At 38.5% G+C, this 19,751-nt stretch overlaps 2 protein-coding genes and 1 long non-coding RNA gene across 7 annotated transcripts in view; 2 read left to right on the top strand and 1 right to left on the bottom strand.

Annotated features, from left to right (window-relative positions):
• Window positions 1-2,884, top strand: part of LOC105690973 (protein kinase C and casein kinase substrate in neurons protein 1) — a 40,231-nt gene extending 37,347 nt beyond the window's left edge. For all 5 annotated transcript variants that reach the window (XM_048655853.1, XM_048655849.1, XM_048655851.1 and 2 more), the window contains 3 exons: window positions 243-409; window positions 636-796; window positions 868-2,884. In XM_048655853.1, coding sequence (XP_048511810.1) covers window positions 243-409; window positions 636-796; window positions 868-980 — 441 coding nt within the window. In that variant the 3' untranslated portion in view covers window positions 981-2,884. The remainder of the gene's footprint in view (window positions 1-242; window positions 410-635; window positions 797-867) is intronic.
• Window positions 2,885-3,181: 297 nt separating this feature from the next.
• On the bottom strand, window positions 3,182-7,023 carry LOC105690967. Its single transcript, XM_012409170.3, has 3 exons — window positions 6,742-7,023; window positions 6,507-6,653; window positions 3,182-6,425 (listed from the first exon to the last, which is right to left on the bottom strand). The coding sequence occupies exons 1-3, from the start codon at window positions 6,877-6,879 to the stop codon at window positions 3,513-3,515; spliced, it is 3,198 nt and encodes a 1,065-aa protein (XP_012264593.2). The 5' UTR covers window positions 6,880-7,023; the 3' UTR covers window positions 3,182-3,512.
• Window positions 7,024-19,054: 12,031 nt separating this feature from the next.
• Window positions 19,055-19,716, top strand: LOC105690858. Its single transcript, XR_001103313.3, has 3 exons — window positions 19,055-19,215; window positions 19,321-19,377; window positions 19,499-19,716. It is a non-coding gene; the product is annotated as an uncharacterized LOC105690858 (long non-coding RNA).
• Window positions 19,717-19,751: the final 35 nt, after the last annotated feature.

Below are 19,751 nucleotides of genomic sequence, written 5' to 3'. Positions count from 1 at the left end.
TTATTTTCTTTCGGAAGATATTCCTCAATCATGCATTCACAAGTCATAAAGTTGTCAAAAATATTACTGGCTTTAGTATGCTGAATACTAGCATATAGTAATCTGCGTGTGTAACATTCTGACGATGTTGATACGCAACTTCTGACTTGAAATTCATTAAATGAATACATTCACGATCCTTAAGAATAAACAACATCGCGGATAGAATTCTCATAATTGTTGGAATTTTTTTGGAAAAACAGGAGTTCCCACCAGTCAACCATAAAGCCAGAGTCAAACCCGCAGGACGAGTAATACCAACAGATGCACCGCTCCCAGATACTAAGACCGACACCATCAACTCGAGCAAACAGACCTCTGAGAAGAACAACCATGAGACTAACACTGTCAACAGGACCGCTACGATCACGTTAGTGAATTTTAAATTTATTCATACATTTCTCAATCATCCTTCTGTTAAATTATGCAGTGATGCTTCGCATCTTTTTCATGTTAATGTGGTCGAACTTGAATTTTTAACTGAATCGCAGATTAACATTGAGATATGAAAAAGAAAGATGCTGTGAAGGAAAACCTTGTTATGACAAGTACGGTGTGAAAAGGGGTGGAATTATAAGGGTATCATAATTTTGTAGGAATGGAACGAACGCGAAGCAAGAATCTAATCCATTCGAAGAAGAAGAATGGGACGAAGATGGTGGCGAGCCTTTAGTCGACAACGGAGAACCCGGAGTTCCCGTCAGAGCATTATATGATTATGAAGGTGCCGAAGCGGATGAATTGAGTTTCAAACAAGGTATACACATCTTATTTAGCTATGCAACAGTCTTTTAAAAAATTCTCATATCGAACAATTTGCCTTTTCAGGCGAAGTATTTGAAAAATTGGAAGATGAAGACGAGCAGGGATGGTGCAAGGGTAGGAAGGATGGGAGAGTGGGATTGTATCCTGCTAATTATGTAGACCTGGTGTCTCAGTAGTTTAAAATCAAAACCAAATCAGTTCGTTGGTAATTTAGCCATCTGAATGGTTATGGAACCATTCTACGTCGAATCAGTTGGTTAGAGCAACCGAAATACGAGGGAGCATTCGCATTTTCATGCATTTTGTAAAGTTGTTTGAACCAAGAAAACGACCCTTGAAGTTTTTATGGGTTCTGTAAATTTATTAGATTGAAATATGTAGAAGATTCAGTTATCCGAAAGGCTGTTTATATTTTATGTATGAGAGGAAACAATATTTTCATTTTTATCACCTGAATATACTAAAATGTAAAGATGCAGGTCAGTGAAAGGCATACGGTTACAGCGACTATGTGAAAACTATAAATTTGACAAGTCTTGTAGCAAATCGGATTTGTCTGGGTTGTATTGTTGTTCTTTATTTCCAGTTCTACATTCGTAGAAGAAAGGAGATTCAAGATAACATTTTGTTTCGAAAGATAGCTAGGGTAGTTGACGTCCGTTGCTAGTTGTAAAAATAAAGTATGATAATGCAGACGATGATGACGCGTATGCCAATTTTAAATTCTTTGGTAAATAAAGAAAAAATTTATGTACAGTCATACATTTCGTGACTTATTATTGTTAGGATTATTATCATTATCATTATTATATTTGTTATCGCGGTAAGAACATTTTGGCAGAAATAATTGAAATCATATTTAATTTATTGTTATTAAAACATTGAAATCTAATGTCTATCTAAATGGTGTCATTGTATATAATAATATTAATACTGTAGCAATACATCAGTTATAAATATTATGTAATGAAATATGTAAGAGAAATTAACTAATGTATATCAGGTGATCAATTGAACACAACCGATTAATCACAAATGCAGGTCAATGAAGAGAATCTGATGATTATTTGGGGATAATTATACTCTCGCCACGATGGTAAGTTTAATTTCGTTCGCTAAGATACACGATTTGTGTCTTTATTTCACTTAATTAACCGCGCAGGGGAATATTTTCAAACAATCAATTTTCGTTTTCCGTGGCCAGTCTTCATTTTTACTGGGAAAAGCATACGAAGTACGTGTATGGATTCTACACTAGTAATTTATTCTTATTTCCGCCATTCTTATTTTATTTTTCGATTAACTGTTTGCATGTTGATCAGCGGTGTTCAATGTTGAATAAACTTCCACATCTATTTTTTTTATTTTTATGTTTCGTGAGCAACATAAATAAAGTGTCGACGAATGTGTCCAATAATGAACATTTGATGGTTGACGAAGTGAGAAAAAAAAACGTAGCTCTTTTGGTTAAATAAATCATTCAACATTTATAAAATAATTCGTAAATTGTCGTTGGTTAAACATATGTATATAAAAATCGGTAAAACTGTATAACAAGATTTAAATGAGGGGTAATTTTTTCTGATAAAATGATATACTTGTCGATAAATTTATTGCTGAAAAAAACGCAAAATGACCAAAACTTATACATATAAATGTACATCACATTAAACGAAATGATACTTATCTTTGATTCGTTGATTGAATGATTTCTATGAGTCACTAGTTTTTTCTATGCATGCATACTAGTTGCCGACTATCACAAATCCAGATCAGAGATAGTAAAAAAAAGCAAAAAAAATACAACAACCATCTTTGGTTGTACTACGGGAACGGAGTACTGTATGCAGAATTCATTGCGAAACACAATATTCATGTAAATAAATTAGAATAGAAAGCAATAGGATTTTCTGATTTAGCTCGCGCGCGACTGATTTATTTCAACGCTCATTTCGATAGATCGCCAAAATTATTGTCAGTGAATAATATTACCTATTCCATGAAGTTGTTATGTAGGCTTTAGTTTGTGTATAATAAAGTTTATTATAATGTATATCTAATAAATTACCTATATAAAATATATATTTTTAAAAATAACTACTGTTATCAAGTAAGACGAATCAACGCATTACAATAGTAACAGTCCATGAACGGATGTCGAATATAAATCAAAAACGGGGTATGATTTTTACCAATTTACTTCAGATTAATCGCGAGTAATCTCCGTACTTTTCGCTTACACGAGTACATTCATTGACCACAATTTGTTAAGTTATAAATTGGGTTCTTATTATCCACCTTCGATTGAATCTCAGTAATTTCCGTAACTTTCTGTGATTCGGAATGTGTGTATTTTTCAATGAAATACCAAGAGATATCGATTTTGCATTCTTTTATTGTACCTATTCGTTTTTGCATTCATTTGAATTACAGTGGCACGAATTTATCGGTGTGAGAAGATTCGGTTAGTCTGCAGTTGAGGAAATCTTACAACGGTATAGAACTGAAATTCCTCCATTTTTTCCGTATGTGGGTAAATATATTCATAAATACAACAGTAAGATTGAAATTATAATATATGTGAAAACACTTAAAACTATTATAATGTAAGGGCGGGGGAATTATAGGTGACATCATACGAATCATTTGGAATTTTGTATATTGGAATCAAATTATTGAAGAGAAATTCGGTGATTTGTTTTTTTTTTTTAATGAGTGGCAACGTGGGCTTGAAGATCTTGAAGGGTTCGAAAAGGCTTGTCGCATAAAAAGCAAACTTGGGCATTTTCATTATGTAACTCAAAATGTTCTAATAGAGCTACCTCTGATTCGAATGTTTCAACACATATAGAACAGAAATATTCTTCTTCAAGCCTGGTATTCTCAGTAGATTCCTTTTGCCATTCCGCTATCGCGGCTTCTTCTTCATGAGCCTGCATGTGCATGGCAAGTAAAACATCCGAATTAAATTTCTTTGTACATTGCGAACACTTGAATATTTCTTTGTTATGATCGCTATCATTTGATATATTTATAAGGTTTGGGTTGTCGTCCTCGTCATCACAGAGATGTTTTTCGAGGTGATTTTCCAATGCCTCTTCTGTTTCTAGCGTATCTCCACAAATTGCACATTGATATTGTTCTTTCCCTGTGCTAGCTTCATCGTCACTTATGTCATTGCAATGTTGTTGGAGATGTTTTTTGAGTATCACGTCATTCGTGAATTTTTTGTTACAAATAAAACAAGTGTATGTTTCCCTAGCTATGTCCACTTCTCTATCACTAGATTGATTGTTGGACATATTTGATTCCGATACATGCTGAGATATTTTTTGAGTGCTTATCACATTTCTCGACTGCTTAGCAGTTTCCCCACGTTCTATTTTTTCAATATTAAATTCGGATTCATCATGGGTTTCTAGGTGACAAATTAACATTTTTTCTGACCTGAAAGTAGAATTACAAACGTAACATCTATGAGACTTAGATGACCTACAGATATGGACTCTAACTAATCTTGCATCTACGATTTCATGACACCTTTTACACCGCATCATACGTGGCTTTTTGTGTTTTGTAGTTGCCTCTGAGGATGGAGTCTGATAATGAGATTTTACATGTTCTTCCTCTTCTTCGAGGGTCTTAAAAGTTCGATTGCAAACATCACAACTATACTCATTAGGATTCAATTCAGTTGACTCAATTTCTCTATTCTCAAAGCCGTCAGAAAATTTAACTTTTTTTACTAGGGGTTCGTCGCTTATGGGTTGTGCTGGTAATGTTTTAGTTGTTGTATCACATTCTACAGTCTCACACGTTGGTTTTTCAGCTTGTCTGACAGTCAAATCTTTAACAAGTTCCTGCTGTATGGCGTAAAGTACTTGATCCGACAGCGAGAATTTGTTGCGTCCTCTAGAACCGGATGATTTATTCGCCAATAGCTCATTTATTTTTGAGATATCAGATGTCAATTTTACATTACTACTATAGACTTTTGGGATGGGGGTTACCATTTGATCATCTGAAGAGTTAGTATTCTCTGAATCCAAAGACATGAGGTTGTACCTATGATATTTTGATGGTGGATTAGTGTCTTTTTTGTTAGAAATACTGTTTGGGTCGTCCATATCATCATCGTTAGACTGTTGAAACTCTGGAAGATCAATGTTATTTATCCTATATGGTTTTTCCATCTTAGTTAGGTCTAATCTCATCAATAGAACTTTTGGTTGAAATATTTTGGATCTCATGGCTGCTTTGACAAACGCTGGTGAAAATGTTGAAGCCTTCAGATTACGATATCCATGGGGTATAGCTACATGATTAGTCCTTTCTAGCATGGATGAAGGTTCAATATTTCTTCTAATCGCCTTCTCTACTATTGCTTTAAGTTGTTGATCTAGAGTTTGGAAAGAATCTGTAGGGTTATCTTGTGGTTTTTCAGTATTTTGAGATACTTTGTTAGACAGTTTGATTTTCATCTCATTTTCGACAAAAATTGTCAATTCTGCTTGAACTTTCTGTAGAGCTTCTAATTCAGTTCCTTCAACCTCAATGTTTAAACATCTCTCGACGTTTCTCTTATTATCAGTTTCATTCAATGACTTTGGATTTATTCTGCGTAGTTGTACCGCATCAATAATATCTGTGTTAAGCTCCTGACTATTTTTATCATCGTTTAGATCATTTCCATCTTTGGAACAATTACCCAAATCAGTCTTGTTTAGATAATGGGGTTCTGCTAGTACTAATGTCGAAGTTATTATGAAAATTGCATCACCAACATCTACTTCTGACTTCACCGGTTCAGAGTTGAAGAGACATTCGAGCCCTGCGGGACCATTATCCTCGTCGTTTTGTGCTAACAAGTCCGAATTACTAGATAAAAATTTTGAATCTATAGGGTGATTTTTCAAGGTAGGATTTTCAGAAGTACAGCTGTTCTGTTTTTCATCTAGTGGTTTCTTTAATTTAATGTCTTTCTCCATGTTGTTAGCATTTTCTAAAGAGGGAGTGGTTTGGTTGGGCCGTATGTTATCATGAGTAATGTTTTCTTGAGTTCCGGTTTGTCGTTCTTGTAATGTTACATCTGTAGCAGAGGTAATGATAGTGTTGCTGTCACACTTAGTTTCCTGACCTACTTGCATATCTTTTTCGAAATTTTTTTGTGCTTTTACAATTCTCTTTTGCTTCTCCACTTCTTTATCCGCATTCGTTTTTGCTCGGGCTTTCTGAACTGGTGATAATTTTGACTCATTGTCTGAAATTATAGAATCAGTATCTGAAGCATATTTACCAGTAGCAGCTAACAGAGCTTTTTTCCTTGCCACCCAACGTTTAGTCGATGCTCTCCTTTTTGCTATGGTCTTACCACGCCTCAAGCTCAAATGTCTAACTCTTGTGGGTAACAGGGTAGGCTTAATTCGTTGTAAAACTACAGGTTCAGATTCTGCCTCACTGATTTCCTTTTCCTCAATTTTCACCTGTGTATTTATTGCCGATATTTCTTGTGCTAGTTGGGGTAATTGTTTGTTCTCAGGAGTGGCTGGTGTCTCTGTAGTACAGTCCATGCTAGCAGGTGTGATTGGTTCAGGCTCATGACTCTCCAGCTTGACTTTCTCCTGAAATGATAAATGCGTGTTATTAGACTCAATTCGAACACTGACAACGAATATTATTGCTAGAACACAGAATGTGCATACTTTGCGGTCATCTTCCTCTCCACGTTCTAAATGACTGAGGAGAATTTCATTCGATTTAAGAAATTGATCCTTGAATTCACTCCACATATCCAACTTGTACATACAGACGTGGCATATTTTGTTGGGAAGATCTTTGTCCTCTGATATCTGCTTCCATTGAAAAAATTGGTTTATTACGTACTTGCTTTCAATGAAAATTATAAGGAGGTGTTAATAATCTTGTATACAAACATACCACAACAGAAGTACATTTCGTTATATTATCCAATTTCTGCTGAAGTACATCATCGAAGAGGTAGCTCATATAACCTTCGTCTGCGAGGCAAAGCCGACACTTTGTTTTCAGATCAAGTATTCTCTCTTTTTTCGACATTTTGACGGAGTTTTTAGCAAAAATTATCACACTACAAGCGCGATTACTTAACCCCTAATCCAATGATTCAGACATAAGGACAGACATGGCATTTAAAGCGCTTGAGGTTTTTAACGAACTCTACTGGCTCGTTTCAACAACCTTCACCGTCTCGCCGCAAGGAATTGCCAATAAAAGCTTAGCGCGCAAAGCACGGCACCATTTTCAAATTCGGAAGAAAAACGTATCGAATGCTCACGCCAACTACCCTGAGGGATGAATTGCTGTTGTGATCGGTGAACAATGGATACAATATGAGGACGTAGGAATTGAACAAGGATGACTGAACAGCATCGTGACGTGGGGCATCGCTTTTGGTGAAGCCGGAGGAGCAAAAGGTTGGCGATAACTCGATCCTTCAATAATGCTACGATTCGGTTTTTCATGATGAATAACTTGCTTTTCTTCTGTTACAGGAGTAGGATGGGCATCATCCAAACAAATCGGCCCTGCATCTTTGTATAACACTGGGTTCGTCAGTGCATTTCCGTGATTATTCCTTACAGTTGTAAATTAAATCGAAACACATGTATCATTTGTTATGTAGCCATGCAATATGTACTCCCTAAAGTAGTGACCATTTAAACGTGATTAAAGACATATGTCAGTATCAATGTACCTCAGCAATTGTAAAAGCAATTCTCTATAACAATAAATCTATCTGAAAACAAATAATATTGGAAGAAAAATTGATTTCGTCATATTTCCTATCGTTCATTCGTCAATAGATAAAACTCGATTAATTGTTCATTTGCCATCAATCACATCCGTGTATCCATCATTTATCAACATTCTTGATGAGCGACACATGACGATATCAGACCTTGACGGTTTATGATTAGATACACATAATGAGATCTAATAAGGCCTGCAAGTAACTCAGTAACGTCCTGATCAGTCAGCGAAGAAGAAGAGATTGATAAACCCGATTGAATGCATGCACATGATGAGGCACCAGGTCTCGGAATACCTCCTCGGTTTTTCTGTTCTCCTGATACCTGGAGAATTTTTTCGGCCTAAATTATAAACTTCGGAACTGCTGTCCTAAAGCTAGAAATTGGTCTTTCTCTCTTTTATCCACAATTTATTGAATAAATAAATACATAGGCAGGCATATAGTTCGTTTTGCAAAGAATCAGCCGCTCTCTCCATCGAAATACAAATAATCATGAAGGATTGAATGCATGCACATGATGAGGCACCAAGTTTCGGACCACCTCCTCAGGTTTTCTGTTCTCCTGATACAAATCTCCACTTTTCGACAAACTTTCAATTTCCAGGGCCGGCAATCTAGAGCTTTGCATTATCATCACCGGCGTAAAGCATGATTGAACGATCAAAGACACAGGCATGCATGCGGTCAGTCCTGCAATGCATCAGTTGCTTTCTTTCTAATACTAGGAACAAACAAACAGGGTGGAACGCATGCACATGATGAGGCACCAGGTCTCGGAATACCTCCTCGGTTTTTCTGTTCTCCTGATGCCTGGAGAATTTTTTCGGCCTAAATTATAAACTTCGGAACTGCTGTCCTAAAGCTAGAAATTGGTCTTTCTCTGTTTTATCTACGATTTATTGAATAAATAAATACATAGGCAGGCATATAGTTCGTTTTGCAAAGAATCAGCCGCTCTCTCCATCGAAATACAAATAATCATGAATGATTGAATGCATGCACATGATGAGGCACCAAGTTTCGGACCACCTCCTCGGGTTTTCTGTTCTCCTGATACAAATCTCCACTTTTCGACAAACTTTCAATTTCCAGGGCCGGCAATCTAGAGCTCTGCATTATCATCACCGGTGTAAAGCATGATTGAACGATCAAAGACACAGGCATGCATGCAGTCAGTCCTGCAATGCATCAGTTGCTTTTTTTTCAATACTAGGAACAAACAAACAGGGTGGAACGCATGCACATGATGAGGCACCAGGTTTCGGAATACCTCCTCGGTTTTTCTGTTCTCCTGATACCTGGAGAATTTTTTGGGCCTAAATTATAAACTTCAGAAATGCTGTTCTGAAGCTAGAAATTAGTCTTCCTCTGTTTTATCTACAATTTATTGAATAAATAAATACATAGGCAGTTATATAGTTCGTTTCGCAAAGAATCAGCCGCTCTCTCCATCGAAATACAAATAATCATGAAGGATTGAATGCATGCACATGATGAGGCACCAAGTTTCGGATCACCTCCTCGGGTTTTCTGTTCTCCTGATACAAATCTCCACTTTTCGACAAACTTTCAATTTCCAGGGCCGGCAATCTAGAGCTCTGCATTATCATCACCGGTGTAAAGCATGATTGAACGATCAAAGACACAGGCATGCATGCAGTCAGTCCTGCAATGCATCAGTTGCTTTCTTTTCAATACTAGGAACAAACAAACAGGGTGGAACGCATGCACATGATGAGGCACCAGGTCTCGGAATACCTCCTCGGTTTTTCTGTTCTCCTGATACCCGGAGAATTTTTTCGGCCTAAATTATAAACTTCGGAAATGCTGTTCTGAAGCTAGAAATAGGACTTTCTCTGTTTTATCTACGATTTATTGAATAAATAAATACATAGGCAGGCATATAGTTCGTTTTGCAAAGAATCAGCCGCTCTCTCCATCGAAATACAAATAATCATGAAGGATTGAATGCATGCACATGATGAGGCACCAAGTTTCGGACCACCTCCTCGGGTTTTCTGTTCTCCTGATACAAATCTCCACTTTTCGACAAACTTTCAATTTCCAGGACCGGCAATCTAGAGCTCTGCATTATCATCACCGGTGTAAAGCATGATTGAACGATCAAAGACACAGGCATGCATGCAGTCAGTCCTGCAATGCATCAGTTGCTTTCTTTTCAATACTAGGAACAAACAAACAGGGTGGAACGCATGCACATGATGAGGCACCAGGTCTCGGAATACCTCCTCGGTTTTTCTGTTCTCCTGATACCCGGAGAATTTTTTGGGCCTAAATTATAAACTTCGGAAATGCTGTTCTGAAGCTAGAAATTAGTCTTTCTCTGTTTTATCCACAATTTATTGAATAAATAAATACATAGGCAGGCATATAGTTCGTTTTGCAAAGAATCAGCCGCTCTCTCCATCGAAATACAAATAATCATGAAGGATTGAATGCATGCACATGATGAGGCACCAAGTTTCGGACCACCACCTCGGGTTTTCTGTTCTCCTGATACAAATCTCCACTTTTCGACAAACTTTCAATTTCCAGGGCCGGCAATCTAGAGCTCTGCATTATCAACACCGGTGTAAAGCATGATTGAACGATCAAAGACACAGGCATGCATGCAGTCAGTCCTGCAATGCATCAGTTGCTTTTTCTTTGATACTAGGAACAATCAAACAGCGTGGAACGCATGCACATGATGAGGCAAAAGGTTTCGGAATACCTCCTCGGTTTTCCTGTTCTCCTGATACCCGGAGAATTTTTTGGGCCTAAATTATGAACTTCGGAAATGCTGTTCTGAAACTAGAAATAGGACTTTCTCTGTTTTATCTACGATTTATTGAATAAATAAATACATAGGCAGGCATATAGTTCGTTTTGCAAAGAATCAGACGCTCTCTCCATCGAAATACAAATAATCATGAAGGATTGAATGCATGCACATGATGAGGCACCAAGTTTCGGACCACCTCCTCGGGTTTTCTGTTCTCCTGATACAAATCTCCACTTTTCGACAAACTTTCAATTTCCAGGGCCGGCAATCTAGAGCTCTGCATTATCATCACCGGTGTAAAGCATGATTGAACGATCAAAGACACAGGCATGCATGCAGTCAGTCCTGCAATGCATCAGTTGCTTTTTTTTTAATACTAGGAACAAACAAACAGGGTGGAACGCATGCACATGATGAGGCACCAGGTTTCGGAATACCTCCTCGGTTTTTCTGTTCTCCTGATACCTGGAGAATTTTTTGGGCCTAAATTATAAACTTCAGAAATGCTGTTCTGAAGCTAGAAATTAGTCTTCCTCTGTTTTATCTACAATTTATTGAATAAATAAATACATAGGCAGGCATATAGTTCGTTTTGCAAAGAATCAGCCGCTCTTTCCATCGAAATACAAATAATCATGAAGGATTGAATGCATGCACATGATGAGGCACCAAGTTTTGGACCACCTCCTCGGGTTTTCTGTTCTCCTGATACAAATCTCCACTTTTCGACAAACTTTCGATTTCCAGGGCCGGCAATCTAGAGCTCTGCATTATCATCACCGGTGTAAAGCATGATTGAACGATCAAAGACACAGGCATGCATGCAGTCAGTCCTGCAATGCATCAGTTGCTTTCTTTTCAATACTAGGAACAAACAAACAGGGTGGAACGCATGCACATGATGAGGCACCAGGTCTCGGAATACCTCCTCGGTTTTTCTGTTCTCCTGATACCCGGAGAATTTTTTGGGCCTAAATTATGAACTTCGGAAATGCTGTTCTGAAGCTAGAAATTAGTCTTTCTCTGTTTTATCCACAATTTATTGAATAAATAAATACATAGGCCGGCATATAGTTCGTTTTGCAAAGAATCAGCCGCTCTCTCCATCGAAATACAAATAATCATGAAGGATTGAATGCATGCACATGATGAGGCACCAAGTTTCGGACCACCTCCTCGGGTTTTCTGTTCTCCTGATACAAATCTCCACTTTTCGACAAACTTTCAATTTCCAGGGCCGGCAATCTAGAGCTCTGCATTATCAACACCGGTGTAAAGCATGATTGAACGATCAAAGACACAGGCATGCATGCAGTCAGTCCTGCAATGCATCAGTTGCTTTTTCTTTGATACTAGGAACAATCAAACAGCGTGGAACGCATGCACATGATGAGGCAAAAGGTTTCGGAATACCTCCTCGGTTTTCCTGTTCTCCTGATACCCGGAGAATTTTTTGGGCCTAAATTATAAACTTCGGAAATGCTGTTCTGAAGCTAGAAATAGGACTTTCTCTGTTTTATCTACGATTTATTGAATAAATAAATACATAGGCAGGCATATAGTTCGTTTTGCAAAGAATCAGCCGCTCTCTCCATCGAAATACAAATAATCATGAAGGATTAAATGCATGCACATGATGAGGCACTAAGTTTCGGACCACCTCCTCGGGTTTTCTGTTCTCCTGATACAAATCTCCACTTTTCGACAAACTTTCAATTTCCAGGGCCGGCAATCCAGAGCTCTGCATTATCATCACCGGTGTAAAGCATGATTGAACGATCAAAGACACAGGCATGCATGCAGTCAGTCTTGCAATGCATCAGTTGCTTTCTTTTCAATACTAGGAACAAACAAACAGGGTGGAACGCATGCACATGATGAGGCACCAGGTCTCGGAATACCTCCTCGGTTTTTCTGTTCTCCTGATACCCGGAGAATTTTTTGGGCCTAAATTATAAACTTCGGAAATGCTGTTCTGAAGCTAGAAATAGGACTTTCTCTGTTTTATCTACGATTTATTGAATAAATAAATACATAGGCAGGCATATAGTTCGTTTTGCAAAGAATCAGCCGCTCTCTCCATCGAAATACAAATAATCATGAAGGATTGAATGCATGCACATGATGAGGCACCAAGTTTCGGACCACCTCCTCGGGTTTTCTGTTCTCCTGATACAAATCTCCACTTTTCGACAAACTTTCAATTTCCAGGGCCGGCAATCCAGAGCTCTGCATTATCATCACCGGTGTAAAGCATGATTGAACGATCAAAGACACAGGCATGCATGCAGTCAGTCTTGCAATGCATCAGTTGCTTTCTTTTCAATACTAGGAACAAACAAACAGGGTGGAACGCATGCACATGATGAGGCACCAGGTCTCGGAATACCTCCTCGGTTTTTCTGTTCTCCTGATACCCGGAGAATTTTTTGGGCCTCAATTATAAACTTCGGAAATGCTGTTCTGAAGCTAGAAATTAGTCTTTCTCTGTTTTATCCACAATTTATTGAATAAATAAATACATAGGCCGGCATATAGTTCGTTTTGCAAAGAATCAGCCGCTCTCTCCATCGAAATACAAATAATCATGAAGGATTGAATGCATGCACATGATGAGGCACCAAGTTTCGGACCACCTCCTCGGGTTTTCTGTTCTCCTGATACAAATCTCCACTTTTCGACAAACTTTCGATTTCCAGGGCCGGCAATCTAGAGCTCTGCATTATCAACACCGGTGTAAAGCATGATTGAACGATCAAAGACACAGGCATGCATGCAGTCAGTCCTGCAATGCATCAGTTGCTTTTTCTTTGATACTAGGAACAATCAAACAGCGTGGAACGCATGCACATGATGAGGCAAAAGGTTTCGGAATACCTCCTCGGTTTTCCTGTTCTCCTGATACCCGGAGAATTTTTTGGGCCTAAATTATAAACTTCGGAAATGCTGTTCTGAAGCTAGAAATTAGTCTTTCTCTGTTTTATCCACAATTTATTGAATAAATAAATACATAGGCAGGCATATAGTTCGTTTTGCAAAGAATCAGCCGCTCTCTCCATCGAAATACCAATAATCATGAAGGATTGAATGCATGCACATGATGAGGCACCAAGTTTCGGACCACCTCCTCGGGTTTTCTGTTCTCCTGATACAAATCTCCACTTTTCGACAAACTTTCAATTTCCAGGGCCGGCAATCTAGAGCTCTGCATTATCAACACCGGTGTAGAGCATGATTGAACGATCAAAGACACAGGCATGCATGCAGTCAGTCCTGCAATGCATCAGTTGCTTTTTCTTTGATACTAGGAACAATCAAACAGCGTGGAACGCATGCACATGATGAGGCAAAAGGTTTCGGAATACCTCCTCGGTTTTCCTGTTCTCCTGATACCCGGAGAATTTTTTGGGCCTAAATTATAAACTTCGGAAATGCTGTTCTGAAGCTAGAAATAGGACTTTCTCTGTTTTATCTACGATTTATTGAATAAATAAATACATAGGCAGGCATATAGTTCGTTTTGCAAAGAATCAGCCGCTCTCTCCATCGAAATACAAATAATCATGAAGGATTGAATGCATGCACATGATGAGGCACCAAGTTTCGGACCACCTCCTCGGGTTTTCTGTTCTCCTGATACAAATCTCCACTTTTCGACAAACTTTCAATTTCCAGGGCCGGCAATCTAGAGCTCTGCATTATCATCACCGGTGTAAAGCATGATTGAACGATCAAAGACACAGGCATGCATGCAGTCAGTCCTGCAATGCATCAGTTGCTTTTTTTTCAATACTAGGAAGAAACAAACAGGGTGGAACGCATGCACATGATGAGGCACCAGGTTTCGGAATACCTCCTCGGTTTTTCTGTTCTCCTGATACCTGGAGAATTTTTTGGGCCTAAATTATAAACTTCAGAAATGCTGTTCTGAAGCTAGAAATTAGTCTTCCTCTGTTTTATCTACAATTTATTGAATAAATAAATACATAGGCAGTTATATAGTTCGTTTCGCAAAGAATCAGCCGCTCTCTCCATCGAAATACAAATAATCATGAAGGATTGAATGCATGCACATGATGAGGCACCAAGTTTCGGATCACCTCCTCGGGTTTTCTGTTCTCCTGATACAAATCTCCACTTTTCGACAAACTTTCAATTTCCAGGGCCGGCAATCTAGAGCTCTGCATTATCATCACCGGTGTAAAGCATGATTGAACGATCAAAGACACAGGCATGCATGCAGTCAGTCCTGCAATGCATCAGTTGCTTTTTCTTTGATACTAGGAACAATCAAACAGCGTGGAACGCATGCACATGATGAGGCAAAAGGTTTCGGAATACCTCCTCGGTTTTCCTGTTCTCCTGATACCCGGAGAATTTTTTGGGCCTAAATTATAAACTTCGGAAATGCTGTTCTGAAGCTAGAAATAGGACTTTCTCTGTTTTATCTACGATTTATTGAATAAATAAATACATAGGCAGGCATATAGTTCGTTTTGCAAAGAATCAGCCGCTCTCTCCATCGAAATACAAATAATCATGAAGGATTGAATGCATGCACATGATGAGGCACCAAGTTTCGGACCACCTCCTCGGGTTTTCTGTTCTCCTGATACAAATCTCCACTTTTCGACAAACTTTCAATTTCCAGGGCCGGCAATCTAGAGCTCTGCATTATCATCGCCGGTGTAAAGCATGATTGAACGATCAAAGACACAGGCATGCATGCAGTCAGTCCTGCAATGCATCAGTTGCTTTCTTTTCAATACTAGGAACAAACAAAATGGGTGGAACGCATGCACATGATGAGGCACCAGGTCTCGGAATACCTCCTCGGTTTTTCTGTTCTCCTGATACCCGGAGAATTTTTTGGGCCTAAATTATAAACTTCGGAAATGCTGTTCTGAAGCTAGAAATATGACTTTCTCTGTTTTATCTACGATTTATTGAATAAATAAATACATAGGCAGGCATATAGTTCGTTTTGCAAAGAATCAGCCGCTCTCTCCATCGAAATACAAATAATCATGAAGGATTGAATGCATGCACATGATGAGGCACCAAGTTTCGGACCACCTCCTCGGGTTTTCTGTTCTCCTGATACAAATCTCCACTTTTCGACAAACTTTCAATTTCCAGGGCCGGCAATCTAGAGCTCTGCATTATCATCGCCGGTGTAAAGCATGATTGAACGATCAAAGACACAGGCATGCATGCAGTCAGTCCTGCAATGCATCAGTTGCTTTCTTTTCAATACTAGGAACAAACAAACAGGGTGGAACGCATGCACATGATGAGGCACCAGGTCTCGGAATACCTCCTCGGTTTTTCTGTTCTCCTGATACCCGGAGAATTTTTTGGGCCTAAATTATAAACTTCGGAAATGCTGTTCTTAAGCTAGAAATTAGTCTTTCTCTGTTTTATCCACAATTTATTGAATAAATAAATACATAGGCAGGCATATAGTTCGTTTTGCAAAGAATCAGACGCTCTCTCCATCGAAATACAAATAATCATGAAGGATTGAATGCATGCACATGATGAGGCACCAAGTTTCGGACCACCTCCTCGGGTTTTCTGTTCTCCTGATACAAATCTCCACTTTTCGACAAACTTTCAATTTCCAGGGCCGGCAATCTAGAGCTCTGCATTATCAACACCGGTGTAAAGCATGATTGAACGATCAAAGACACAGGCATGCATGCAGTCAGTCCTGCAATGCATCAGTTGCTTTTTCTTTGATACTAGGAACAATCAAACAGCGTGGAACGCATGCACATGATGAGGCAAAAGGTTTCGGAATACCTCCTCGGTTTTCCTGTTCTCCTGATACCCGGAGAATTTTTTGGGCCTAAATTATAAACTTCGGAAATGCTGTTCTGAAGCTAGAAATAGGACTTTCTCTGTTTTATCTACGATTTATTGAATAAATAAATACATAGGCAGGCATATAGTTCGTTTTGCAAAGAATCAGCCGCTCTCTCCATCGAAATACAAATAATCATGAAGGATTGAATGCATGCACATGATGAGGCACCAAGTTTCGGACCACCTCCTCGGGTTTTCTGTTCTCCTGATACAAATCTCCACTTTTCGACAAACTTTCAATTTCCAGGGCCGGCAATCTAGAGCTCTGCATTATCATCACCGGTGTAAAGCATGATTGAACGATCAAAGACACAGGCATGCATGCAGTCAGTCCTGCAATGCATCAGTTGCTTTTTCTTTGATACTAGGAACAATCAAACAGCGTGGAACGCATGCACATGATGAGGCACCAGGTTTCGGAATACCTCCTCGGTTTTCCTGTTCTCCTGATACCCGGAGAATTTTTTGGGCCTAAATTATAAACTTCGGAAATGCTGTTCTGAAGCTAGAAATAGGACTTTCTCTGTTTTATCTACGATTTATTGAATAAATAAATACATAGGCAGGCATATAGTTCGTTTTGCAAAGAATCAGCCGCTCTCTCCATCGAAATACAAATAATCATGAAGGATTGAATGCATGCACATGATGAGGCACCAAGTTTCGGACCACCTCCTCGGGTTTTCTGTTCTCCTGATACAAATCTCCACTTTTCGACAAACTTTCAATTTCCAGGGCCGGCAATCTAGAGCTCTGCATTATCATCACCGGTGTAAAGCATGATTGAACGATCAAAGACACAGGCATGCATGCAGTCAGTCCTGCAATGCATCAGTTTCTTTTTCTTTGATACAAGGAACGAACAAACAGGGTGGAACGCATGCACATGATGAGGCACCAGGTTTCGGAATACCTCCTCGGTTTTTCTGTTCTCCTGATACAAATACCTTCTTTTCGGCCAACTTTTAATTTCTAGGGACGATAACATGTGTGATGTCATGTATGTTGCTTATAATGATCAAGCATCAATCACGCATGCAGGAATGTGATTGATAGTATGGATATATGTCATAATAAGTCATAGTCAAATGTATCCAGTATAGCTGATTTTTATTGTTCTATCAAATGCTCAAGTTTACATCTATGGATATCACAATGCCTTCCATATATGTTCATTCATTTTTACAGAAACATATATTTTCATGATTGAAGATCCACAATCCGTATTTGAATAATAATTCGATCATTTTCTAACGTTCTCAGAAGTACATATCAAGATTATTCGTAAGTATAACATGATCGATTCACACATATCATCCACTGTTTTCATGTGACGATGGTCTCTGTAGAAGCATCGAGTATAGTCTTGTATTTTCGATTAGACGCCAATCCAACGTATCATGCGCTCTGCCCATCATTCTTCTGAAAAATAAAAATAGTTCAGACTTTAAAATACACGAAGAAAATTAAATTGGTGGTGCGGAAAAATTATTTCATTTCAAAGCGTAAAGATCCTATCTCAATTTACTCAACGGATTTTCATTTCTTATCATGTTGAGCTCAGGTATACAATCGAAATTATCTAAAATAATCACCTAATATAGTTCAATACATCCATGTAACTACTCCCTATTCTTCCAGGAAAAATTTGATTTTCAAATTCAATTTTTGGGGTCTTAGGAGCTTCTTCCATCCCTCGGAATTTTGATGAACTACGAGAGCCCCAGAATAGCAGTGAATTGGTTGGAACTGTATGGCTGATGGTAAACCATCTCTAGGGGTAAATCATAAATGTTGTTCGAGCTGCAACTAACCGGTTGCCGGTAAGGGATGAAATGGTCTCTTCATCACAACTGCAGATGAAGGTACTGCAACTGTTGAAAAAATCACAAGCTGCTATTACTCAGCGTATTCTCGTACGTATGTCGTTTACGGTGGAAAACGCGGGTATGCGCGGTTCCTTATAAACATCTTATACTCAGAATCGCGATACGAAATAGATTAGATAAAATCCATGAAATCAATCAATACAAGCATTGATATTGTAAAGATATGTTACGATGATCTACCTGTGACTCAAAACTCATATACCTCCTATCTACCGCGAGGGATTACCGAGTCAATTATGAGCAAACTTTTCTCCTTTAAATTTTTTCATTGAACGTCATTTTCATTCATCAACCTACATCATTCAACTCTATCTAAACTTGACCTAACTGATCGTATCTAACAGATCAGTTACTTCATATAACTCAACAATACGGACTTTTTATTACTTAATTTAGGACTGACAAACCTTTGAAGGAAATTCTGCACACGAATTCCGAACAGTCGGTGGTTTGGATCATCGATCGCAGTCACACCAGTCTGGACCAGAATGAAACGATTTTGCGTACGCCTTCCGGATTTCTATGCCTCACATATTTACGTGCAGTAGTCAATCGCACGACTGCAACAGACGAGACGAAAATAATTCATATGTTTTTTGGAACTTAGTAGTAAAACGATGCATTGAGGCCTTAGTACCTCGTGCATCGAAGATATAGGTGTTAATTTGTAAAACGCATTGCGTTGTTGCAGATATCTATATTGATAAAATGAACGCTTCTCTGCAAGCAGCTATAATAATAACAATGATAAAAAAATATATAAATTTATACGGATTGATAATTTATCGGCTGCATAGAGGTTGCTGCGTATTGTAACATTGATAATTGTAAAGTTCTTATCGAAAGTTGCGCACGGCCGTAAAAACACGTGTACGTTTCTTCTTGCAGAAATCCTACACACGACACGACACAACGGGGCATCGGAGTAGGGAAATCTGCACAAATATAACTCGAGGTTTGATCCGATCTTCAGAAACCAAACGACCTGTTCGAGTGATCTACACTCTGTAACTTCGAAGAATACTTGAAAAATCAAAGAAACATTCTCGCAATGCCTGGACCTTGTGAAAAGTGCAAAGGTATAAAACGATCGTCGGTTTTTATTTTATTCGTAATATCGCGTCGTGAAAAAAATCGAAGGTAAACCGGTGAGACTGTAACAAAACTTGAAAATTATGTTGCAGAAATTTGCCAGGACTGCAACTGCGGAGGTGATTGCAAATGCTGTGACACTGCGCAAGGTTAGTATAAAAGTGCATAAATTATATGAAACATTGAAGAATTTTCTTCTCACGGCAAAGTGAAGGAAAAAAGAAGAGAAAAAAAGATGCGTTATCATATCCTCTTTAACTTTTCTTTCAGAAAAGTGCGAGTGCAAGCAAAAGGGACGATGCGTTTGTAAGGAATGCGCCTGCGAATAAATTTACACATATTTTCAACGCCATATCATCATCAACGATCGAATTAATATTAACATAGATGTATACGATTTACAATAACTTTCCACACTACTTCGCTGTGTAAAATATCGGCAGAAGCTGTACAATGAACGGAATTGAATAAACCACAAAAAAATCGAATACTCGAGCCGTATAATATTTTATTGTAGCCTCAT

This window comes from Athalia rosae, chromosome 5 (genome assembly GCF_917208135.1).
Source record: "Athalia rosae chromosome 5, iyAthRosa1.1, whole genome shotgun sequence".
Lineage (NCBI taxonomy): Eukaryota > Metazoa > Arthropoda > Insecta > Hymenoptera > Athaliidae > Athalia > Athalia rosae.
The sequence above is the reverse complement of the archived record's forward strand: the minus strand, read 5'-3'. Positions and strand labels throughout refer to the sequence as shown.